General features: G+C 37.3%; 1 protein-coding gene across 11 annotated transcripts in view; it reads left to right on the forward strand.

Moving 5' to 3' along the window:
- The first annotated feature begins 3,172 nt into the window (after positions 1-3,172).
- Positions 3,173-27,053, forward strand: part of ABI2 (abl interactor 2) — a 33,523-nt gene continuing 9,642 nt past the window's right edge. For 2 of the 11 annotated variants that reach the window (XM_041403197.1, XM_041403201.1), the window contains exons 1-6: positions 3,173-3,339; positions 11,254-11,430; positions 15,128-15,145; positions 21,971-22,068; positions 22,784-22,930; positions 23,925-24,049. In XM_041403197.1, the coding sequence (XP_041259131.1) occupies positions 3,277-3,339; positions 11,254-11,430; positions 15,128-15,145; positions 21,971-22,068; positions 22,784-22,930; positions 23,925-24,049 (628 nt within the window). In that variant the 5' untranslated portion in view covers positions 3,173-3,276. The remainder of the gene's footprint in view (positions 3,340-11,253; positions 11,431-15,127; positions 15,146-21,970; positions 22,069-22,783; positions 22,931-23,924; positions 24,050-27,053) is intronic. The other 9 variants (XM_041403198.1, XM_041403207.1, XM_041403199.1 and 6 more) reach the window with 5 other exon arrangements.

Below are 27,053 nucleotides of genomic sequence, written 5' to 3' on the forward strand. Positions count from 1 at the left end.
ATCCATAGAGCAAGATTTTTTTGTTATAACGAACATAGAACGTGTTTCTCTTGTTTTTGAGATTCTTCGCAGAAACAGTATTCCATAGGTTACTGAAATTACTGTAGAGAGTCTTATCACTTTGATATTTTTTTCTTTCACTAGAGAATTTTGGTAGGTATGAATGTTGAGGTAACTTTTTGTCTGCCTCACAGTCTGCCTCACAATGAAGCATACTGACTGGTAGGAAGATCAGGAGTATCAGAACTTAGACTGTCAAGGATTATGTCTGAATTTTGTTTCTGATAACTTGAAACCATTATCTTATTAGCAGAAATCCCTTTATTTACATAGTTACATACTCAGTGAGCACGGCAGCATCTGCAAGCAATGTAATTTGGTGTCCGTGTGGAGTTTAAATAGGGATCTTGTTACATAGGAGCATATGATACCATCTCTGGAAATCTACTTATCAAGTTAAAAGATGGATTTCATGCTAAATACAACTTACAATTTCAAGTTAAAATTTATTGTTATATTTCCACAGGGGAACTTTAGATTTTTATGTAAGTATTCTAGAGATTTTACTATTGCTGTGAGTCATTGAAGTTTTCATTTCTTGAAAGTTTTCAGGGTAAACTGAAAACTGATTGTTTTATAATGCTGCCACTAATTATTTTTTGTTCTTTTGAAATGGATTGATAGTAGTAGGTTCAAATAGTCATTTTAATTTCAACAGATTCTTCACAGGAAGAAGGTTCAAACTTCAGTTTTCCTGTGCCAAATGTGAGTGGAGTTTCCCTCAGAGAATTTTGGGTTCTGTAAAAAGGCCTGTAGAGCAAGTCACAGTTGTGATCAGCTAAATACATTAATTAGACATGTCAATCAAATGGGGTTTTGTGCTAATAACAGTTCCAAATAGTCTATAGTATTGTTTTATGAGATCTTTAATGCGTTTTGCATTTGAAAAGTCAGTTCCTTGTTGGTTGGAGCTGTGGGTGACTTTAATTTAGCTGGCAGGTTACATCCCTGGAAGGACTAGCTCTGAACATGGATTAATATTTGTGCTTCTTTGAGCAGAAAAGCCATAGCAGAGGCTCATAATATTTAAAATTACAGGTAGTTTTCCTTTTGTTCTCAAACACTTAGCCTGTTAATGAAAAAATACTGTGTTTGCTGGATTATACTCAGCTCCTCTGGAGATACAGTATACTAATGGAAATCAGCATTTTCTGCTTCTGTAAATAGATTGGCAACAGCTGCAGATCCAAACAGGCGAGCTTCTGGTCATTTTTATTATTGCCATTGAGAAATGGTTTGAATGGCTGGGGAGTGTGCAGGCTGAGCTGGGATATGAGCAGGGAAAGGGAAAGAAAGAGTGTATTTACAAGCCAGCAATGGGAGAATAGAGGTGAAGAGCTTGATGTATCTTCATTTGGGAGTCCTTGAGCTGAGTTTCAAGCTCTTTTATGTGCAAGACGTACTACTCAGCTGGTTGAAAGTCATGAGTTCTTACATGAGATCTTGGGATACCATTTTGCTAACTTCTTTATTGTTGAATATGTGCTCTGTTGGAGAATATCCTCATGCTGTGCCATGAGAAGCTCCTAAATTTTTCAGTTCCTTCTTCTTTGGTCTTTTATCTTCTGCATGGGAGAGAAACATGGTGAGAATGCTCACTCCTGCAGCACTCCTCCTTCCTGCCCCATCGAGGCAGCTCTTGGATGAACAGCAGCTGCTGCTCTGCTCCTTCCTAGCAGATGAGGAACTGGTACCAGTGTAGCCTGCTAACTGGCCAGCTAAGATACCGGTGTTGTTTATGGACACAGGAAGTTGCCAGGAAAGAAAAAGCATTGAGTATCTTTCATCTGAGCATTTAATTGAAGTCTTGTGCCTGTGTTTACATGTGTGAGATTTTTTTCCCCCATGAAAGCTAGCAATCATCTTTTAAGAATCTTACTACAAGGTCTTGGGAAACATAGTGAGCTGTAGGAATTGGTTTTCTGAAATACAGGTATGCTTACTTTCTGTGCTTCTCAACGTACATATCATACAATGGATGCTAGATTCAGCTTGTGCTGAAAGATGTGAAATGGCTTTATGTTCCCTCTTTAATAACAGCACATTTCTTGGATCTTGATACCCAACCTATGTGGATAATATAAAGAGCCAAGGAAATAATGAAATACAGTGTAATAATGACAGGTGGGAGTAGAGAACATTTATCAACCGTTGCTTTAGAAACAGCACCATCAGCCTGTGAAATGGTTAAAGATCACCTAAAAGTGAAGTTCACTGTATACTGAAGCCTTGAAAACTGGAAAGTTTCTTAGCATCTTAGTTGTATGGTTTACCAGTGCTTTAATCTGTATTCTTTGTACTGGATTATGTCTTAGTGATATTAACTATTTTTCAAGGAGAAAGACAGAACCGTAGCAATTAGATTCTTAGTTTATTGTTTTTAATGCTGTTTGAAATGTATGTCTGTTTTTAAATTTCTAATGGATATCTTGTCTGTTGATAGTCTAAACACTTTGAGGTGCTCTGCTACTAGAAAAATGGATCATATTAATTTTTCATAGAAGAAAGTATTCACAATACTTTGTACTTTGTACAATACTTGTACTGTGAAAAAGTACAAAACATGTTTAAGAAGGAAACATGGACTTACTCTTTTTAAAAAGGATTCCTCTCACATTGTATTCAGCTACCATCTTGTGGGAATAATTATAGTTCATTCACTATGAATGACTATTTGTAACAACAATGAAGTCTAAATGATTAGGAGAGATGAGGAATATGGTATTTAGCAGCTCCTTGTAGGCTGTTAGGAGTTATAAATGAAGTACCAAGTTTAGAAAAATGAAACAGTTCTAAATTGTATAAAATCTAAGATAGGTGTCCCAGTGTGATTTTCAAGTAAATTGCTAAAATACTGAATAAGAAATTGGACTTTTTTTCAAGAAAAATCCCAGTATATTTCAAGAAGAAAAGGAGCTTAATTCTTCTTAGAAGGTGTAGAAACACTTAAAATACAAAGGTAGTATCTTTTGTGGAACAGTAGTAACTTTTATTTAGAATTGTTTGACATGTATAATTCGTTGTCTGTTAAGACAGGCAAAAAGGGTTTATTCCAAGAATCTTTGTGTAAAAGACTTTATACTAAATAAACCTTTTCTTTGTGTTTTTCAGTCAGCAGATAAGCAGCGAGCCCTGGAAGAAACCAAAGCCTACACAACGCAGTCGTTAGCGAGCGTAGCCTATCTGATCAACACTTTGGCCAACAATGTTCTCCAAATGCTGGATATCCAGGCATCCCAGCTCCGGCGCATGGAATCTTCAATCAACCACATTTCACAAGTGAGACTTTTTTCTTTTTGCCTTTGATATTTCATAGCAAGTAAAACTCTGAAGTGACATCTCGTGAGCGAGAAGAATTTAAAACAGAAGGATGCATTTCTTCCCATACTCACTCTGGGATTGGGTCTCATCATGTGATTCCATACCAGTGTTAGTATGAACATTTTACATACCAAAGCAGGTTAAATGCATTCTCAGCCAGATTATTGTTTGGAGAGGGGGTCATTCTGCATAAGTGAAAAGCACAGAAAAATGGCTAATGGTAAAATGAGAATATTATGTTAAATAAGAAATGGATGGTGGAAAACAGTACTCATCATCTTTTTACTTTTTTCTGGTGCTGTAATACAGGCATCTGATGACAGCAGCACAGATGACAAAAATAGTTTGCTTCCGGCTTTTCTTGATAAAATGTACTTTGCAGTGACATGAACAAAAGCCAGAATTAATGTTTCAATTCGTGTATGGCTGCAGAACTCGTGCCATTGTTTGCTGTTCTTCTGAGCAGCAGTAAACTAAGCTACTATAATCAGGAGCCCAGGTTCAATCACCACATTGATGAGAGAATTTGACAGACAGAATGGGCTGAGAATGAATGATATATAAAAATGGAGATTTCCCAGCCACTGATGGATTAAAGGAGAAATTAAAAGCAGTGATTTAACAGGTTCTGGTTTTTGTGTCTGTTCACTGAATATTTTGTATCTTAGTAGACCAATACATTTTGGCTGCTAGGGTTTCCTGATCTCCCTACAATAATATAAATTAAAATAAAGAATACTGTGTTATTTGGAAAAACATTTGAAAGTAGGGCTGTGTAAGGTAGGAAATAAGTGGATGGATTGGATCTATTTGAACCAGCAAAATAAATGAATAATTTTATGCTGGCTTAGTGGGCTGAATTGCCTCTGATTGGGTCGGAGGAATCCCAGGGCAAGTACAAAGAAAGAGGTGGGGAGGATTTCCTCTTTTAATAATGCTGTTAGATTGCTTTAGTTGTCTCATGGATCTGCATCAAAAATAAGATGGAAGTTTGATTGCTTTTGCTAGATGCTCCATCATTACGTGGACAAGTAAATTAATTTTTTTCCCCAGAAAATGTTATGAATTATCCTGTGTATGCCTGTGTGCTATATCTATATGCCCTGTGTGTGTATGTGCTTCCTCACAGGCTGGTGCCAGCTCACATGTGTTCCAGCTGTTTGACAGCCTGATGCAAAAGGCAGTATATTTGCATTTCATGGATGTGGAAAATTCATTTTGTCATACAGCTTCTGCAAAGTAGCTTTTGTGGAAAGAGTCATAGCTTTTTAAATTTTTTCCTCCTGAGAAGGTGACATTTATGCGGATTGAGAGCTAGGTCAGATTGTCTTTGACCTTTATACAATACTGCTAGTTATTTAAAATAGAGCACTAAATTAGCAGTATCCCATCACTTAATGAAGATGTATCTGCAAAATTTCATAGGTTGAGCTTGAACAACTAAAAAAAAATCTATGATTTATTTTTTAATACTGCTGTAAAATTGAAAATCTAGTTTGTTTGGGGGGATTTTTTGTGTGGCTTGTTTTGGGTTTTTTGAGCCTGCATCATCTGTATGTAGCATGCTCTCCAAATCCTTATGGAAGAAATAATATCAGAGGAGCTGACAGTATTTAAATTTTGGGTATTTCATACATGAAGTGTATTGATCCAAGTAACTTTATTAAGTTGAGTTAATGTGTTTGGAAATGGCTTCCTCCCATAATATCAGTGTTGTAGATTAGTGTGTTATCTGTCTTAATTTCCAGGGTTATTTTTCTTAAAAAATTATTTTATACCATTTCTCTATAAATAAATAATTTATTTTCAAGAAATTTGGTTATACTACTCATAAAATTATCCTAATCTGCAGAAGGTTTCTTTGGTGTTTATGTTGGGTGTAAAGTTTGGTGAACTTTTTCTAACAGTACTGAAAATGTGTTGTGGTGTGATACCGCACTGTCAAATTAGGATTTCAGCCAGACTGACTTGAAATGAAGTCAGTAACATAGAAGAGAAAACAGGTTGATAATTACAGATGGTAAATTAATTTTTGCATTAATGCTTTGGTCAATAGGTCTTGGTATTTAAATTTAGAAAACATTATGTGCAAATTTGATATCTGGATGGAATCCTGCTTTTAATTCTCATGTGGGATTCCACATATGCTCCAAAGAAGGGAGCAGAATCATTTGGTGCTTGGTGTGCAAATTTTTCCCAGAGTGCTTGTTATGTACAAGTAGCTCAGACTGGGAGAGGTGTGATGAACTTTGTAAGATAAAATGCTCTGGTTCTCTGTTCATTGGTAGAACGCCAGTTTAATCCCTTTCTGTGTTTCCTTCTAAATGCCAACCTAATCAAAGAGCTGAAAAGGAAGCTGATAATAATTTGTGCTTTTTCAAGTTGTGTATAGGTTGTGAATAAGGAAATTGTTACTATTGAAACTATTTTTATGCAAGTGATTAAATCCTATTGGTTTAAAAATTGGAATTACTTTGGTTTGGTCTGAAAGCTGATGAATCTATTCTTACTTGCCTTCTTGAACCTTGTCCAGAACTAGATGATACACAGTGTTTCATATTTGACTACGAATTTAAATCTTAAATACAGATCATATGTACAAATATTTATACTTGCTAAAAAAATTATCTTGCAGCTTTCAGGTTAACAGTCACTGTGAAATATTACTAACGTCCAAATTCTTTAAATTAATCTGGCAGATTTTCAGGTTTTATTATTTGTATGATGAGAAATGTGTTTTTAGTTTTAGCAAGGTCATTTTAAAAACTCTGCCGCTAATTATATGAACAAGCACGTTATCACAAAGATGAGTAGGAGTGATGAGTTTTCTCCAGTGGCACTGTGTTGGGGGGAGGTCTGCTACATCCTCCCCTGACAGAACTGACTGCCACGCTCTTGGCTGAGAGAGCAGGCATTGGATAGACTGCAGCCTTGCATTCCCTGCAGGCAGCAGCTGCTGCGAAGCTGGGCTGTAGCAACATCTGCGAGCTGCTCAGTCTCCGCAGGGAAGTTCACTTGGACTTTCCACTGAAAAGTCAGTCAGGGTTTGTGACCTTTCTCAGTCGTCTTATTCTTGCAAGGCACAAGAACAGCAAAACACTTTAAAAATGGTCATGCAAGGCCAGTTTTGCACAGGGCATGTTACCTGTTTATGGAACAAGTGGTTCTTCAGCATTTTTATAGTATTATGATCTCTTTTTCTTGGTGTATAAATTACATGCAACTTGAGACAATTAATGGCACATTTCCAACATGTCAATATTAGGCAGTTGCTAATTTTAAAGTAATAATCCAGTTTTCAAGGTAATTTGCAATTACTTTGAATTGCCTCAAATTAATAAGATTAATAAAAATAAAAGTCCAGCAATACTATATTTAAGCAACATTTTCTTCTAAGATTTTTGAAACAGAATTTTAAAAGTGTAGACTACCAGACTGACAGTTAATTTATAAATTTAAATTAGAATGGTTTGAGAAGAGGAAGAAATTAAGGCTTCTGGAGACTGTTATCTCTGAAATTTCACTCTAATTCAGACTTTCAGCATGCGTGTGGTTATGGTTTAACCTCAGCTGCCAACTAAGCACCATATGGCTGCTCATTCACTTCCCCCTACCAGGCTATGGGTAGAAAATCAGAAGGGTAAAAGTGAGAAAACTTGTGGGTTGAGATATGTACATCTCTTTAATGATGATGGCGATAATAATAATAATAATATAGAAAAATAATATTGAAGAGAGAAAGCAAACCCAAGAAGAAAGGCTGCAAATGAAAGCAGTTGCTCAGCAGCAGCAGCTGAGTGCTGCCCAGGCAGTCCCCAGGCAGCAGTGCCCAGCCAGGCTCCCCAGCCCGGGGCTGCTGACCGTGAGGCCGTGTGGAGCATCATCCCCTGGCTCAGCAGGGCCAGCTGTCCCAGCTGTGTCCCTTCCCACCTTCTTGTGCACCCCAGGCTACCCAGTGGTGGGTGGGATGGGGAGCACAAAAGGCCTTGACTCTGTGCAGACGCTGCTCAGCAGTAACTAAAACATCCTGGAGTTATCAGCTCCGTTTGCAGCACAGATCCAAAATACCGCCCCATACTGTGAAGAAAATTAATTCTGTCCCAGCCAAAACTAACTTAAGTTAGTTAAATGCTAACTTAATACTTTGAGAAATTTTGTTCACTGGTAGAAGAGACTATTTCTCAAAACTCATGAGTTCAGTGGCTTTTAAGTGAACTTGTAAGTAGTGTTAACTTTCCCAGAAATTATTTCATGGTTTTTTTTTTTTATTTTTAATATTTGCAGTGCTTGAGACTGGCTTTTTTGAATTCAGTGTGAAAACCTGATGTTTCAAAATGGCCAGAAAATTCCTAACAGAAAAAAATGTGGTGGTTCATACTTACTTTTCCCCTTAAGCTCTCCCTTGGCTATTGCAGGGGTCTTGGAAAGCATATGAAAAGATGATAGTAATGAGCCTAACCTCTAACAAAGTGCCACATAAAAGCTTTTGCCAAAGCTAATGGAGATATGTGAAACAAATTTTTAAAAACATAATAATGCTGTCAGGCGTCCAAAATTTTTTTTAGAAAGTAGGGTTTTAAGTTGTAGAAGGGCACAGTGTATCCCATCTGCTTTTCCTAACAGAGTTGTCAAGCCAGGTGTTTTGTTAGTCCAGCTCTAACCCCAAAAACTTCTCATTAGAACTTTCTAAACTGATGAATAAACATTTTGGTGCATTCTCCTGTCTTGATAAGGGATTTATATTAGTGCTGGAGGTAATAATTACCTGCGTGTTGAGGATAATGTTTTCATTTTCTTCAGTAGCAGGTTAATCTTTGTTACCTCCTCTACTAATGGAATACTGCAGTGTTCCTTTCTGCTATTTTATGGGTGTATTAGGATCTCATGACTTCCATAGTCTGCTAAACAAGAAAATGAAATGTTTGGAAAACTGCCAGCATAATGCTTTTCAATACCATTTTAGGTGTGTGGACCAGAATTAGGTGCAGTTTGTATACATTTAGTCATTCTGTAGCTATTCAAGTTAAAAGAGATGTTCTGAATCATAATGCAAGGGAAATCCCACCAGATGAGCTTCAGGTTTTAATTAGGTTTTATGCACTTCATTGTTTGTTACTGTAGTCATGACTCATGATCACCATAGAACTTAAGAAAGCTGGTTGTACCCATGGCTCCTATTGAAAACCCACTCTTCATTCACAGAAACAGCTTTGCACAGTGCCAGGATACCATTGCTACAGTAACACGAGCATTAAATATCTGTACTTGCATTATATTAGTAGATAATTACAGCAGAAAGTACTGAAAGAACATATTCAAATTTGCAAAGTTCTAGCACTTGAAATAGAAAGTGAGAAATCATCTTGCCAATCCTGCCCTAATAAATTTCTTTTTGATTTCTGGATTGAAATTAAGGCTCTGAGTGCAATATCCAAGGCATGAAAATGTTTTTGAAGCACCAGATTCAGACCCATAAAATTTTGATGTGCCAGTACATCCTGAAGTGCAGCTGCTATTGCAGCTGAATCTAACATTCTAGCAAATGGTGTCAGGGGCCTGTGAGTCAAAGAACACATAGAAAAGTCATGTCTCTGCAGTTCTCCAGTGACATATCTAGACCACAGATAAAGTCTGCGGTAGAGATTGAATTCTTCACTGGTGTATCAGTCATGACTGTCCCCCCAAGTTGTTGCCATCACATATCTTCAGCTTCTTAAGACAGAGAATGTGCCCTCTGAGTGGTGAGATGAGGAGTCTGTAGACCATCTTTCCAGAATGTGTGCTCCTATTCCCTGTGCTGCACAGGCACAGGTCTAGCACAGAGAAGGGATAAAAACCTGAGATGGAAGATGAAATCTTACATCTTACCCTGATGCAGAATGCTGTACTTTAGGTACTCTGGCCTGGAAAACATTGTTGTGCTCTGTTTGCACTTGTGCTTGTACCAAAAGTATAGCACTGTAAGATCTGTGAAGGTCTGACCTGCACTGCTGAATTGGGGGTTGGTGTATAGTCCTGGTCATCGTGGGGCGCTTCAGAAATGACCTTGGCAAAATTAATTGGAGAGTGGTTTAGTTGTTAAGTAGCTGCAGAAATACATGTGTTTCTGTAACACTGTGTGAACTGTGAATTTCTGCAGAATTCATATATTGGCCAAATCTGGGTGGGTTTTTTTGCGGGTGTCCCAGGGTGGTTTAACCACCCCTATTAATTAAATTCATTGCTCAACAAACTTGAGCTTTCTAAAGAGAGATTTGCCAATACATTTTGACCTTAAAATCTATTTTTCTGTATCTTTATTTTAAGAAATAACTACGCAACTTTAGTAGAAACCTTACAGTTCTAGGCAGGTGGAGCTAGAGTGGCAGAATGCACATGACAAAGCTGTAGTCAGTGCCTAATTTTAGCAAAGTTACAAAATCTTGAAAATATGTTGCTGGGAAATAGTATTGTAAGCTCACATATAATAATATAATCAATATAATAATTGATAGTACTGTAAGCTCACATATAATGCCCCAGGCATTTGGGGAAATACTTGCCTGGAAATAATGCAAAGAAACAACTTCTTGGAAATAGTTTGGGGGTTGGTTGGGGTTTCTAAATTTTTTTTTGTAATGTTAAAGGTTGTGATGGTTGTTCAAGGTAGCATAGGTTCCATTAGCTTGTTTTGGTATCATCAGTAGCACAAACAGCAGGGTAAAAGAGTGTAGCCAACCCCACTGCCCCAGTGCCTACCCACAGAAAAATAAAATAGACAAAAATGTGTGTTATGAAAATGAGTTCTCATTTGTAACTGTTCCCCAGTTACTACAAAGCCTGGTTCAAAACTGTGAAAAGTGTTTCTGGTGCCATTCATGATCACTGAAGTGGTAACAAGAAATCTCTCACTGTTTAGAAATCCTTATGGTGATGGTTCTGGCTGTTTTTACTTTTGTTTTTTTATCCTGTAGCTGAAACTTTTGTCCACAGTTTAGATAATTTCGTATAGTGAAAGCTGTTTTGAGAACAAGCAGTTATTTTTGTTTTAAATAAGGCAAAGAACTCCATGGCCCGTGATTTAAGATGTTATATTTTCTTGGAAGAGATAAATGGACTTTTTGGCAGCATTTTCTTACTCTTGTTACCTAAAAAGATTCACATACATGTTTTTAGGCAATGAATTTTCAGCAGGACTCTGTCTTACAGCAAAGATTCTCCTGTGGTGCTGATTTTAGTATACAAAGTTGGCCCTGGGTATCCAAAGGGAAGGCAATGGGCTTCACTTCTGGCTTTATTGTGGATAAATTAGTATGGAATGTATTCTAAAATTTAATCATTGCTTTGTGATGAGTGAGTTGTAGCAACCAAAATACTTTCTTGATTTGTCTAAGTGAAATTTTATTCTATCATAAGATTACCTGTCCTAATTTAGCAAACTTTTGCAGTGCAAGAAAACCTGCTCATGGCTTGTTTTTCACGTCTTAATTTTAAGGTTTGGGAAGGCATCCTTACACTTTATCTAGTTGAAGCCTATGTCAAAGACAAGCTTAGAGAGCAGTTGTAAAATAAAAAAGGATAAGTGAAGGCATCTTATAAAACAGTGTCAGTAAATTGATGCAAACTACTAAGAATGGAAAGGAGAAGGGATTTTTTGAAACTGAAAGAGTGAGGGTAACAGAAAACCCAAAGAACCCTCAGCTGTTAGTGTGGCTTTAGAGGTGGCAAATTCAGCAGTAAGTTGAAGAAAGAGGTTGTAATCAAGTATATGTAGTGATATGTTTAGTACAGTGTAGAGATCGTCAGAACATTCGAACTGATTTAATATTTTTTGATACTGACTCTGTATTCCAATGCATACCACTGTTAGTAAATACACTGCGTCTTTTGTAGACGGTGGACATTCACAAAGAGAAAGTTGCTAGAAGAGAAATTGGTATCTTGACTACAAACAAAAACACCTCAAGAACTCACAAAATCATTGCACCAGCTAACTTGGAGCGACCAGTTCGCTACATCAGGAAACCTATTGATTATACAATTCTAGATGATATTGGACATGGAGTGAAGGTAGGTGATATTGTTAAAACAGCCAAACTGCAAATTCATTGTCTTTGTATATTTTCAAAATAACCTGATGCTTTTCATGGTAATATACCAGTTTCTCCTTGCCTGGACAATGTGTCTAAAAACACGAGAGGAGTCCTGTCTGATTTCCAGTTGTCCCTTTCCCTTCTATTGTCCCAGTGTTTCTAAATGTTGCAAACTCACCGAATCTGATTGGGACTGTGAGTCTCGCCTTCAAAAATGGTTCTGAATATCAACTTGTGTGATGCTGCTCTTATTGCCAGGGATATACATGGGGGCTGAAGGGCTGATGACCATCACTTCTCTGCATGAATTAGCACCACAGAGTGTGATCCAGCTGTAATTGCCACTGGTTTACTTTGACCCTCATGTAAAGGAAGGGTTTGCATGAGAAATGTTATGGGCTCCCTTTTCTTCTTTCTGCCAGGGTCAGTTATACACAAACCCACTGATGTGCTTTGTTAAAGGGAGCTCTCTGCAACTTTTGTGCCATATGTGGTTTTGGGATGGGAGTGTTACTGCCAAGTTCAAAGCCAGCTGGTTTTCCCTTGCCAAGATAAGGAAAAAATAAGGAGAGATCAGAGACACAACTAGTTGAGACACAACTAGTGGCTGTAGATCAATGTATACAGCAGCAGTAATATAATGTGTGAGGTTAGGTATGTGTTTTTAAAAGCGTATCCTGAATATAAACACAGTCTTAGCAGGTGTGAGCTCATTGTTAACTTGTGCTGCCAGGAAAACAAGTACGGAAAGGAGAACACTGACAGTATTAAAGTTCCAGGAAATGAAAGGTAAATAGCACAAAGTGACGTCATTTTTACAAGACAAACTAACAAATCTGTAAACCTGCTAAGTAGCAGTAAGGTAAGATGCTTCTTCCAGTCAAAGTACACCAGAATTTCTTTTGCTTGACTTGTAACTGGATATCTCTGTTGTCCTATTTGATTTGTCTGCTTGGTTGGCCATTTGAATGGCAATAGGTTGTTTAACCTAACTTTTAAAATTCAAATTCTGAGCAGTTTGATTTAAGTATCTTTCTCCAATTTTACTTAAGGTCTTTTCAACATCCTGTTTGTTAACTGGAATGTCTCCTTCCTCCCATCTCTTACCCAAAGAATCAACCTCTGAACAGATTTTAAAATAGACAAATAAAAAAGCATACCAAACTTTAATAACTACAGTTTTGACCAGGAAATTATTATCAGTTGTGTGTTAAAATCTGCTACCAATTTTGAATTTATGCAGGTCAGCAGATCTCCTTGTGGATATGGATGGAGCATATGAACCTGTAGGATTGCTGTTGCTAATATTTTAATCATCACTTTTTGTTTTAGCGAGATAATTTTAAAACTCATTAAAGAGTAGTTTTTAATTGCTCTGCAGCACAGTTGTATTTAGCACTGGCTCTAAATCATTATAATTGGTATCCCACTTACCTCAATGTAGCAGTCATACTAAGATGCAATGAATTATGTTCTTCTAAAAGAACATAGTTCATCAAATGGATGATGATTCAAGTGTATTTTACATCCATTTGTTATGCTTGTGATAGACTTAAATTGTATTTACCATGTACTGTGTTTCTCTAGAAAATGAAGAAATATTGTGAAATACTTGTGAAACAATGGTCAGAGAACTTGAAGTCATGCTGTCCTTAAGATTGTAAATGTGTTCCAGTTAGGTTAATCCTGTGTTTAGGACAGAAGAAAGAAGTGCTTTCTTGCTGATGAGGGAAAAGGTGGCCAGTTGTGCTTATGAACCTCTTTTTGTTCTGCTTGAGTAACTCCAGATTAGTTTATTTGTTCTCTGGCTCTAGAACAGAGAGAAAAAAATGAAATACATAGAAGCTTTAAATTTTGTATATATAGCCCTTTATTGTTTGAGCTGTGATTCCTCTCCCTTCAAGTGAGCATTCAGAAACTGTTGCAGCATCAACAGCACTGAAGTTCCAGTTAGCATCAGGGTTCCTCAGTCTGCATTCTTTGTCCTTCTTCTGCTGAAGGGCTTCTGCTCCTGTACTTGGACCTGGAATTATGTATTTTCAGGCCAGGCAAAATGCTGATGCAGCAGACATTCATTGTAATCCCTGAGAAAGATGGCAAGCTGGACAGAATAATGCAGGAATAAAAGGGAGGCTTCTTGGCTGAGAAATTCAGTATGTCATGCTAAGAGAAGTGGTGCAGGCCCTTAAGCATCTTCTTCCTTCCATTCAGAAATTTGAAGCATAGTGGAGACAATGTTCAGGAAGGGTTGCTCTATAGTATAGTTTCTAAATAGCTGTGATAGAAGTCAAGTGCTTCTATATCATCCCAGCAGTTCTTCCTCATTTTCCCTCCCTGAAGCTACAATGCTGCAAAAGTCTAAAGAATCTTTTGTGTCAAAGAGACTTGCTTTCAATTTTTTTCCAAATGTTTCCCAAGTTACAAAGTCTTCCAACCTATTATTCCCTCCAAAGAGTTCTTTAGTCAAGAAAATGGGAAAAAAGTAAGTGTTCCCTTCAGAGAGGTGTGCATTAAGGCATTGTAGTTATCAGGCAGCGCTGCTGAGGTCTCTGCAGCTGAACCTCCCAGTGTAACTGACCTCTGGGGCCAGTACAGGGGGACCTGGTTTTCCAGTATAGCTGTACGAGGCAGAGACCATATTGGTAAATTGATCCACAGAACTTTAAACTTTTTGACAGGCGATTTCCTAGTAAATCAGATTGTTTCTTTTTAGTAGAGAAGGGTTTCTCTTAAATTGATGGAACAAATCAGTCACTCTGCATGCTCTACCATTTATCCAAATATTTAAATAATTATTTATTTGAATATTTAAATATTTACCTGAATATTTGCTGTTCAGTACTGGAAAAAGCAGAAAGTTTAACAAATATAATTACACATTTAGATGAATTGAACTAAAAACAGATCATTCAAAGGGAAAGACAAGTAATTTTGAAAGAAATTGCTGTGGAGAAAGATGTATGATATTGTGCCAGTAAGATGCAGAACTTAGTGTCAAAAAGCTAGCATTTAGGCTTTAAAGTAAGATTTTGCTGTTGATTAATGTCTTACTTCAGGAAATGTGGATATGTGATACAGTATCCATAAAGAGTGCTCTACTTCTTACAAGATGGAATTATTTGCTTTTGATCTTTGTTCAAGAGAGATCTCGTGGCATCAGGTTAACTAACAGCATTCTCTATCAAAGAACATGCATTAGCTTAATATGCTAGAAGCTTCCATTTCAGCTACTTGTAAATGTGCAAATGCATGTAAACAATTTCAGTGAGCTCAGGCTCATTGATAAAGCTCAAATAAAGCTTTGACAGCTCAAATAAATTAATCTCTGAAGTTAATCCATCTAGATCTCATTATACATTTTGAAAGAAGCTGCCTTTTTGTTAACACTGTAAGAACTTGAGTAAACAGTGTACAAGCATTTGAATGCTAATTTTAAAGTAATAATTTAAAGGCATTGTAGTCAATGTATATTAAAATTTTCAGCTTGAAGACCTTTTGTTCATGACATTCTGCTTTAACCACTCTTTCTATGATCTACTGATACATTATTTTGTTAATGCTGAATGCTTAACTTTTTTCTTTCTTTTTCCTTCCTCTTCATATCCTGAAGTTCCAACTAACCTTTCAATGCTTTTTTTCCTTACCTCTTTTATTTGCTCCATTTATGCATTAAGTGGTTGCTTAGATTTAAGGTAAGAAACCCCAGGGCTGGATTTCCATTCTTCTTCTGAGATTATTACACACGGGGAGATGATTGACATCAATGCTACAGATTGTTTAAAACAACACCCGCTCTCCCTTCTGTGTCACAGAACTTCTGTTGAGCAACTCATTGTGGATAAGGATTTTGTGATATAAATTGATGTGTACATGAATGGAAGTGAACACAGTTCATTTTAAAAGCTTTATGGTAAAATATTAGCTGCCCTCAGCACATCTAGCAGATCATTTATGAGGGAGGAATGTTGTGCTAGCCTTGAGTAGACAAAAATATACATGGACTAGATAGCAGCTGAATATGAGCCTCCCCCTGTGTAATATTCTTTTTATCCTATATACGGTGTAAGTTACGGTTTGATTTGGATTGATGTTTCAGTGTGAGATTGCTCAGATAATGGGCTCCAAAGGTGTGTAACAAATTCAAATCTGTATATTATTTTTTAAAGTTGCAGTATTCTTATTTTTTCAGAAACTGATAGCAGTGCTTAAATACTCAGAGGTACTCATCTATGGGAACTTACAGAAATTTCACAATTGTGTAAAATAATAACTGTTAAACAGCAAGATTATTTATTTAGTTGAATATTAAATGAATAGTTCATCAAGAACTCAGGCTGAAGTATGTAAAATTCTTTAAATGTTAGTAGTCTTAGTGGCTGCAGAAGCAGCAATAAAAAGCATCAAATTAATTAGACAAGCAGTTAAATTAAGTTACATGATATTATGGTGGAGTTCATAGTACATTAATTAATAGATAGGTTATAGCCTTTATTGAGTATGATGATATCCTCCTCCTGAAGTGCAGCTGGTTTGGGGAAAGAGGGACTGGAAGGTTTTTAGTAGCAGGTGCCACCATTGTAATGAAGGAACTGTGTTTTAGAACATCGAAGGCCAGTATATGGAATGAGTATATTAATTCAAGGAAGTTCCAAGCTGACGTGAAATATTTTACAGTATTTTCTATGCTTGGAAAAAGCTAAAAGAAAATCCTGCAAATTCCTGAGATCGCCTATAAAACCAAGTGTTTCTCTAATATCTCCATGATGTCCCTGTGAAATAGGACAGATGGTACTTTGAGTCAGGTATTTAAGTATATGTAGGTAGCATCTCTGATAACAATGGAAAACTTGTCATTTATGAGAGAATTCTCACATGTCATTTGAAATTTATTCTTACAAAGGTGTGTGAGGTGTACAGTATTTCAACTCACTCAGTGTTTACACGCTTTTAATTTGAGAATGGCAAAATATGTCTCCTCCCTGTTTTTTACAGTCTGTTTACATAACATGGGTACTTCTGATGCTGAATATGTCTTATTCTGGACACACTTAATATTGGGTGATGGTTTTCTCATTGTTCTTAAAAAAACAATTTGCAAACTCAATTTTCTTTGTTGATCTCTGCAGTTGCAGTTTATAAACAAGTAATAACTATACTAAGAAAAGTTTTTAAATTGTGTAATTATAAATTATATGTGAACTGACATACCTGTGCATTATCTGCAGTGGCAACAAGAGTTTTGTACAGCTTTTCAGAGTAAATATTTTTTTCTGTTTATAGGTTTGGAATGAAACAATTTTTTGCTATAACACCATTTCTTTATTTACTAGAGTGAACCCAGTCAGGAATTTGATTTGAGGAATCAAACATGTCAGTCAACTTCTCACTGGCAAAACGTGAGGGTTTAAAAGAGAAAACGAAAAAGGCAAAAAGCTGTGCATCATCTCTCAGTAGACCTGAGTTATTTTTGGTCTCACTGTAGTCCCTGTGCATCAGGCTGAAAGAAGAGTGAAAAGCAGTTAGTAACCCCAGTTCTGTGTGAATGGTTATTTTACTTCACTTAAAAGTGAATGGATATGAAGTGTTTAGCCTGTATTCCTTTTTTGTGGCTGCAAAAATCCCTTAGCCTTACCTAACAGCTATAATATTAAACTGACTGACTGTGGCATTGGATTTGTGTCTGAGTAACTTAAATTTTAAACAGATTTTGAAGAAAATTTCAGTTACAAGGCAGAGGAAAATCAATTGAAAATTACATTGTTTAAGTCTTTTTGTATTTACCAGACTTGGTTCTTCAATTATTTCGCATGGGTGGATGTGGTAAAAACAAGTAAGCTCACTTGCTTGAAGCTTCTACTTGTGGTCATTTGCCAAAACAGGGCTGAAATTTATACATTTCATTTCCAGATAAACTGGTTAATGAGCTGACAAGCAAATGGTTTTGATTAGACATGCACAGTAAGTATTTGAGTGGCTGAGCACAGGCTGAAAATAAACTTACTTTGAGGTAGCAGATGATGGGCCAAAAATCTGTTCATCATCTCTGTAGCATTAACAAGATGAAGCAAGGCATGGAAGGGAGTTTTCATTCAGCCTTGGGGCGTTTTTTCCCGTAATTGGATATAAAATGGCTCAAGAAGGTTGAGGAACAGCCTGAAGGTTCTGAATATAATCCGTGAAACATCACTGACGGGACACTTTTTCCTACTAGATTTTGGGCAAAAATTATTCTTTTGACATCCTGAAAGTTCTAGAAAATAGTGTGAATTTAAAGCACCACTTCGAAATTTGTGGCTGTGTCCAGCTTTAGAAGTAGCCCCTCCTGAGGTTTTATAATGTTGAACATCTGGTATTCAGGATTTTGGCGGGGGGGGGGAGAATCAACCAACCAAAAATAAGCCAACCCCCAAAAAGCCCACCTTGCTTGCTTTCTTGAGGTAAGTGCCTAATGTCTGTATAAATGCAGGACATTGATGCAAATAGTTTTGCAGTCTTGACCAGCTCCCATATCTCACCCAATATGTATTTCTGCACTTCCTGATTTTTTTTTTTTTGCTTGTGAAAATATTCCCCAGAATTAAACTGAATGAACAGCATAATTTATCTGTTTTAGCTGATTTATTTCAATACAAATTCTTTATACAGTGTAGTGCTAAAGAAATTCAATATGTTAAATGCTGATAAGTATGAAGGAAACTCAGTCATATATAGGACCATAAGATGGTGTTTTAATAATTGAAATCTATGAAAAACTAGTTGCCAAAAATAGAAATTGGCCATTTAAGTCTTAATTATTAAAAAAATTAAGGGGGTAGTGCTCTAGTCAGTGTCATATTGTTTCTTGAAGTCATCAGATGGTACCTTTCTAAAACTGTAGCTCGACAGTAGAAAATGTTGGATGAAGTACTATTGCACCCTTTTGAAACAGAATGGCCCATAGGGATCCATTTCTTTACAGATCTGCTTATTAGGTAGTTTCTGTAGTTCCTCAGCAAAACTTCCAATTCTTGCTCCAGTGCTGACAAAGTTACAGCTTTGGTAGAAGATATTTTTCTGTGGTGAGTGAGCTTGCTAATTCATCTATAAAAACTTCTGCAAGGTATCTAGTTAAAAAAAAGAAACTTAACCAAGATCTCTTGGTGTTCCATTACTTGTGTTGGTAATTTTGGGTTTTGTTGGTTTTTTTTTTTTTTTTTTTTTTTGCTGTGAAATAGGAAGAAAAAATCATTTGAAAAAATCCCTGTATGCATTAGGCACAGACCCTGTGCCCTATTGTCTGTTTACAGGGTTGTCTTCCTGCTTTTATATCAGTCAGCTGTATTTTTTTCCTGAGCTTTATGCCCATGTCATTACTGCCTCACTTATTTTTTTTTCTGTGCTAAGCACAATGGTTGGCTGGTTAACTGTGCAGTTGTGAGCAAAGGCACAGACAGATACTCCTTTATGTTTCTTGTTGCAGGCTCTCTTTTGCTATGCATTTTCTTAAAATGATTTCCAAGATTTAAACTAGAAATCAGACCCAGCCTGTGGGGCTGAAACAAACCACCATCAGACAGATGCATTCCTCTGCTTTCACCCTCTCATTAAATCAGCTGCATCTGGGTAGTTCCAGCTGTGCAGAACCCGGGGAAATGATGTCTGAAACAGTGCAACTTCTGGCAAATACCAGCTTACTCCAGAAAAACGATTTTTTAAACTTGACAGCAAATGCAAATGTGACCTTGAGTTCTCGTGATTGCTTCAGATTTTAGATGTTTGTAAGAGGGATGTGTGTGGGTGAGGATTTGTCTATGGAAACTGTATTTACAACCATATGTACAAAATAGAAAAGGCAATACAGTAAAGTTTGGAAGAGAGGAGGCATTACTGGCCTTCCTTCCCCCCCAGTAGAAATTGTTATAGAAGGAGACAGCTGTGTATATTGCTTTAATCTCAGTTGTAGTTGGTGCAGTTTTAGATTTTTTTAGCATCTTGCATGCTCTTATTTCCAAGGGCCTGTCCATTTTGATCAGAACTGTTGAAATAATTGTATCTTTTTAATTTCTCTTCTGTGATTATTTGGCAATAAGTCAAAGAGGAAGTTACTAGCACAGGGTTGTTTAACTTAGAGTAGCTATCTTAAAGCTATCAGTCCTGTCAGATTTGAAGACAACCTTGTAAATTCTGATTACTTGCTCTCTGAACAGTTCAATTTCAGTGTTGAAAAGTCATTTCCAAGACCCTGAAACTAAACCTACTGTCAGTAAATTTCCTCATCTTTCAGGTTGGGGTTTTTTAAGGATAGTTTCTTTTTACTAAGTTCCTGGGCTGTAAAGGGGTCATTTTTTGTTTGGCCACATTTTCTAAAGCTTTCTTCCCATGCTTTTCAGGGATCTGTGTATTTGCAGTGTTAATGAAAATATCAAGCAGTCATCGGAGCTCTGTGTTGGTGAGGCGAGTGTGAGCTCCACTTTTGGCTGTACCCAGTGTGATGTTCCAGCATCCTCCACCTCAGCCATCCTTTCTTTTCATGTAGCCATAGCTCTGGGGATGCCTAGAAGTTCATTTATGTTCTTGCACTCGTTGTATATAAAATAATAACATTATTTGTATTAAATATATGTAATTTTATATTAACTGTAAAGTGATAGCCAGTGATTGCATCATCTAATCAGAAACAGTAGTGTAGCCAGTTAAACCCCTAAATGGACTATTCAGGGCACACAGATTGATCTGTCATCTGAAGACGTCCAAAAGCAGAGGCTGAGTGAAATACAGCAAGTGACAATTCAGTGAGCATTTAATTAAGGTGGAGTTTGTTTGTTTATGGGTTGTTTTTTTTAAACTCTGATAAGTAGGTGGCTGAGACAGTCATGTTTAATGAAAGAGGAAATACAGGGGGTGCTGCAACTTTAAAAAAAAAATTCAGATTTTGCTATTTCTTAAATGTTCCGTGTATAGAATAAAATGTATTTCATTTTACACTTTCCCTTTTCCCTTTAAGTAGTTGTAGTTCAGTGCTTACCTCATCCCTCACTTGAATTAACTTTAGATTTCTTGTTGCTTAGAGTTGGCTTAAAGGACTTTATAATGCTATGCAACATAATTTTGTCTTAAATTGACATTACAGAGTACTCTTGCACAACTAAATCCAAACATCTCTTTTTGAATCTGACAAAATACCTCTTCCACTGCTTTGGTTTTCTTTTCCTCCCTGCAGACTGAAAATGTGATAGCACTGGGATTATTTAGAGACAGAGAATCAAGTTTCAGTGGATTAGAATACTGAACGTATTACTCTTTACTCTCTTGTCAATATTTATCAATTCACAAATCTCAACATTGCCAAGGTTTTAAGTGAGTTGTTAGAGTCAAATTTTGAAGGAGTAATCTACCTTCAATGATGTTTGCAAATACTCTTGAGTGCCTTGATCACTGTTTCATTTTTCTGTGGGAGATGGGGGCAGTAGCCAGGACTTACATTTTAGAAAGAAGAAATTCTGTAAGGTAGAGCATGACAGGAAGAACAGAGAGAGGGATGTAAGCACACCTGTTCAGGTTTGCTGAGTGTCTCTGTGCCTAAGCAATGGCTCAGGCAGTTGTAAATCTGAGCTGTTTTGTAAGCAGACCATGTACTGATTCCTGTAAGGATGTGTGCATTGGGGGAATTTTGCTTGGCTGGCAGACTACAGGAAGTAAAATGCACATTGGTAACAATTGTTTACAATTCCTAGATTAATCAATCAGTCAGGAATGCAAATGAGTTTTTGAAATAAAATTAGAGTAAATTATTTTATGTCAAATTTACTTCATTAGTATTTTAACTTGACAGAGGGGAAGTGGACAACCACAGTTATATCACATCACTGCTAAATCTTTTTCTCCCTGTCCATTTATTTATAAATTCTCAAGAGATGAAATTGCTGCAGATTTAACGGGGGGGGGGAAAAATACACTGTTGTCTGTTTCTCAAAATAGCTTTCTCTGTGTATTTATATGTACGTAACTAATATTTAAAGTAAATACCTTTAAAAGTTTTATAATCTGTGAAAACATTAAAACATTAATAGGTGATATTTATAGATCACTTTGACTTCTCCATATGTGTATAAATCACATTAGATTGTGGCCTATTAGATAAGCCATAGTATTTTTAAACAGTATTCAAAAATATTTGTGCAAATTTACCGTTCAGTAGTGCCATGTGAAATAACTGCCTATTTCTCAAAAGATGACTGGGAGGTTCAGCTAAGTTAGGTACAGTATCTGTATTCTCAGAGATTTAACATTTATGTGATAGCCTGAAGGCAAATTCACTTTTTTGTACAATTTCTAAAAACTATGTAATAAAGAGTCCTTTGAGCACAACTCTTGACTTCTAGCAGAGTGGAAATTGCATATAAAACGCATGGCCTCTCAATTTTTTTTGTTTGTTAAACCTTCCCCTACTTAGAGTTGATTGCTAAAGGCATCTCCGTGTCTCTCCCCTCGACCCTGAGCTCAGTGAAGGCCGTTTTTCTCCCCGTTCTTTCATGCAGGTCAGCACCCAGAATATGAAGATGGGTGGGCTGCCTCGCACTACACCACCCACCCAGAAGCCACCAAGTCCACCGATGTCAGGAAAAGGAACTATTGGGTAAGTGCAGTTACTGGGTGGGCAACAGAAGAGAAAAGAGGGCAGATTGTTCCTTCTTCTGTGGTGGGAGAGATTTAATGGTTTTATTTAACCATTCACAAAGGTCACGAGGTGTTATAACTGCATCCTCTTATACTGATGCTTCTTTGTATGTTAGTGTGATAGTGGGCATCATCAGCCTTTCCCAACAGGAACATTTTTATCAGTGCAGAACACTTAAAATTACATACTGTAGAGTAAAATGTCGTTAGCTGTGGTTTTCACAGATGGTGCTAAACAACTGAAAAATGAGTATGCGGCACTGTTCATTATTTGTGTTGTGCTTGATGAAAGTAATTTTGTGCGAAGTTTATGAACCTGATTTTGACCTTACGGAAATGTGTTATAAGTGAGATGAATGCTGTTTGCTGGTGTGTTTTAATGTATATACATACCGAACATGTTGCTTATTTTAATGCAAGATAATGGCTTACCTTTAAAACAAGAATGGGATGTGAAACTGAGTTTACTGATAGGAGGACTGAAGTATCCGAAGAACATCCTTAATTCTTTTTTCCCCCTCATCCTACAAAATAAGTACTGCAGAGTTGCAGATAAAGCCCATTTTTTAAGCTCACGTTGCTGATTAGTATGTAGCTGTGTTTCGTAGAGTGAGAAATCTGTGGTTTTGTGTGCGTTGCCCTAACGGGCCCGTGGCGTGTCTTGTGCCGTGCAGGCGGCACTCCCCGTACCGCACGCTGGAGCCGGTGCGGCCCCCGGTGGTGCCCAACGATTACGTGCCGAGCCCGACGCGCACCATGGCCCCGGCCCAGCAGAGCCCCGTCAGAACGGCCTCGGTGAACCAGCGCAACCGCACCTACAGGTACCGGCCCGGCCTGCCCGGGGCAGAAACTGCTCCCGGCCTCCCTCTGCCGGGAAGCTCCCTCATTCACCCTGGGGACTGGCAATCTCACTGGCGTGATGAGAATGAGCACTAGTAAAACCAGAATAGGGAATCACTTTAAGATTGTTCACTTAATCCCCTGTTCACCTCAGTTTTAGTGATCTCACTTAAGAGTCCTTAATGAATTACTAGGATTGTGAAGTCTTTCAAGGAGGTAGGTCATGATGCTACTTTACTAAAGGATTACCAAACTGGGGGAAGACTTCGTACACAGCTTGTCTCCTACATGTTGAAGGGCTACTTAGATGCTTATACTTGAACAGTCTTTGATGTTTATGGATTGAATAGGTGAAATTGTAGCATAGTGTTTTGGGGATACTGATAGCTTCAAACATAGAATAAAGCTAAACTGCATTACCAGGGGCTCTGCAGAGACTAGTTTTTTTTTCTAGGATAATTAGTTTCATGATATGATTAGATCTAAATACTTTCCTTGAAATCTTTACTTTTTAAACATAATAATTACTTGAGGATGCCTAAACAAGTGGGCTTAAAAAGATAAGAAAACTGAGTTTTATTATCTTACAACTTTCAGGCTTTAGTAGTTTCATATGAAAGCATACGAATCACAGTCTAAGTACTCCATGAGTTTTAAAGTTATAGGAAAAAGGTCTGTATTTGCTCTGTAGGGGCTTAACAACCCTGGAATGACGTGCTTTGAACAAGGTTCTGGAAGTGTTTAATTTTTGGCAAAGTTCACTCAGGCTAACTTACTGAAAAAAAACCTCTTGGGTTGTAGTCCAAGTGGAGAGTTCAGGAAAGCTCAGCTTTGTATAGGTTTATATTATCCTTCTTTTCTCTTGTTCCCTGTTACTTCTCTGATTTTGTAAGATGCTCTGTGAGGGTGTGAGGGATCTTATGTTCCAGCATGAGCAGCATCATATTCATACCCTGATACTTTGGATTCTTACAGCAGCAGTGGCAGTAGTGGAGGAAGCCACCCAAGTAGTCGGAGCAGCAGTCGAGAGAACAGTGGAAGTGGAAGTGTAGGTGTTCCCATTGCTGTTCCCACACCATCTCCTCCTAGTGTCTATCCAGGTAAATGGAAACTTCGTGTTCCTCTTTCTGCCTCATTTTAACCTTGAGCATTTGCAGTTTCCTAAACTCGAAGGGAAGCCCAGAGTCATTGCTATTGATAATATGAGTTTGAATCAAGTAGTATCTTCTCTGAGAGTGTCTGATGTGCTGTAATGTTCCTTTTGTGTATTAATTTGTTTATCAGAATTTTTTGCCTGGCTGCCTGCATGTGACAAGGTAGGACTGCACCTTTTTTAGCGGGCTGAGGGACACTTCTCCCTTGTCCTTTTAAGCAAATAAATGTTTTTTCATTGGCTGTTTCATAGAAGCATGTTTTTAGAAAATTAGATTGAATGAGAGGCAGGCACAGAGTAAATCTTGAGTACATCAGTGCAAGCCTGAATTGTCACAACGAGATACTTGCTCAGTGTAATGGCCCCAGACTTCCCAGAAGCAGGAAGTGTTATTAGTATTTCTTTTTCCTTTGCTCAGCCTTTTCAGTGAAGAAGAGCCTGTAGTTAGCTTGCAGCGAAGTACATGATGCTTCTGAAACAAAGAGCTGGACATTTTTTGGTTTTCTCTTTATATTTTTCTAATTTATACAAAGCTAAAGATGCTAGAGATTGGAGCATAAATAACAGTGCAAAGACATCTTTCAAAAGTAATACTTTTCACTGAAAAGTTTTGGGTTGTGTTCCCTTCAGACCTGGAAAGAAGTGGATTTGCTTGACCCCCATTTACCATATACACAGGAATGAGCCTTTCTTTAACAGCTCCATTGTTTTCTCATCTCGTGCATTCTGAAATACTGTGCAGCTAATAAATAGCTAACACTGAATAGTCAGAGGCTTTCTCTAATCCTTGCTAACATATCTCCTTATTAACTCCACCTCTTCCTCCTCTCTTCACTTAGCCCCTGCTGGCTCAGCTGGCACTTCTCCCCTTCCTGCTACCTCTGCTCCTGCCCCCACTCCTCCTGCTCCTCCTGCCCCTTCCTCCGCTGCCCCAGATGCTGCTGCTGCTGCTGCAGGAGCTCAGCCCCTTGCTGATGGCTTCACCTCTCCAACTCCCCCTGCTGTTTCTTCCACACCCTCTGCAGGTGAGTGTCTGCTCCAGCTGCTGGGCAGATGAACCCAGATGTGATCATGATCCAAAGCTTTGCAAAGTTAGTTCAGCAGCAGTGATTTATAATTAAAAAAAAAGGTTTAATTATAACTAGAAAATATCTGCTAATACCCAACTATAAGGTCATGGTTACAGTAGACAATTGAAGGTGTGCTGATTTTATTAACAGCAATAATTTTATTATTTTATTATTTTTACATTTATTTAATTCACTAAATCATAATTTTATTTCTGTTTGGATTCTGAGAACCTCATAATTATGTTTGGCAGGAACCAGCACTGATAGTTTTGGGTCTTATGATTCTCTTTCATAAATGCAATTTAAAAAAAGAAAAGTGCATCTAGCAAAGTGTAATTTATATAACTGGCTTCTTCAATGCTGTCAAATGACAAGTCTCCCTTTAATGAACTGATGAGAAGGGCAGGGTTTTTGTGTCCGGTATTAGGTAAAATACAAATTATTATGCAGACTACTATTAAAGCATTTTGTTTTCATATGTGGTACTTAGGGTGTATATTGCAACTTCCTTTTTTTAGTGCTAAACTTCTCATTTTGTCATGTGCTGAAGTTGCAGAGTGTAGTAGCACTTACCAACCATAACACTGTCCTGTATCACCTTTTGATGAGGAGATTGCAGTGTAAAGATCTCCTTCAGACAGCCAAATTCACGTGTAGCTACCTGCTTGCTTTGCTGCTTTACGTTATGGTGGGGGCTGCTTACAGGGGAGGGAGTTGGTTTGTGTGTTTATTAGTGGTCATCTCTTAGTGAAAATTGCACCAGGTTCCAGAAGCATTCTTGAAATTGCATGTAGCTTAAAGGGCTGTGGCTCATATAAAATTAGAAGATCTTTCCACTAGAATCATAACTATGACCGGAAGTTTCTAAAGTGTGTTGAATTTTGATCTGAGATGATCCTGATGTCTAAACTACTTTTATGAAGATGAGCTGTGGCATATGGAGCCTCAATCAGTTTTCCATTTTTGATGCACTGTCAGTATCTCAGTTCTTAAGCCATGTTGTTTCTATATTTTTAAAAGTCAAAATCAAGCAAAGATTAATATTTTAATGACTGTAAATTCACATTCACAATTTCTTAAGAGAAATTTCACATTAGTTACTATTTCTAAGATCTTTTGTTTCCCTGTTTTATTAGTGAGGTTGCTTGTATGGTTTGCCTGAAATAAAGTATTTTAGGAGTGACAGGTCACCACTTATGAAGTCACAGCTTTTGGTCCTTAAAAACCTCTTGGCCCTCTCCCCTCCCGTCTCTCCAATCACCACCAATTTCTGCAAGTGTATTAAGTAACAGAGAGAGCGACACACACACATTGAAAAGAGACATCAGGAAAAATGGGAAAGAATCCGTTCTATAAGGGCTTTTTCTTAGCTATTTCTTATCAGTAAAAAGTGCATTTTTTTATGGTGCACTACATTATTGGTACAAAACAGAGGGAATGTGACGCTGTAGTTCATGCATTTGCTCTTATGCTCAAAAAAAAAAAACTTGTATTTTTATTTACTGACCTAGTAAGAAGTTGTGCAAAGCAAGCACAGCATAATGAAGAACAGTATGGGTTTTTTAAAATTTGTGCATTCTTTTGTTCTGTTTCTCTGTTTACTTCTCTCCTCAACCACAGTGACTATCCCTTCTTCCCTTGTTTTCTTGCAAACTCTGAAATTTGCTTCTAGGACAAATGGTGGAAGCAGAATAGTTTGTGGCGTGTAATAATGCATATGGGAATAACAAATTCAGTTTACTGTTATGTGCAGTATAAAATCCAGATAATTTTATGTGAGCACAGAAGATACCTTGCTTCATTTATTTCTTGCTGGGATGCACAATCAATATCTTGAATACAGAAAGTAATGAAAATGCAGAGCAAGTTTTTGAGTTGTTT

This window comes from Onychostruthus taczanowskii, unplaced genomic scaffold (assembly GCF_017590055.1).
Source record: "Onychostruthus taczanowskii isolate IOZ18803 unplaced genomic scaffold, ASM1759005v1 scaffold20, whole genome shotgun sequence".
Taxonomy (NCBI): Eukaryota; Metazoa; Chordata; class Aves; order Passeriformes; family Passeridae; genus Onychostruthus; species Onychostruthus taczanowskii.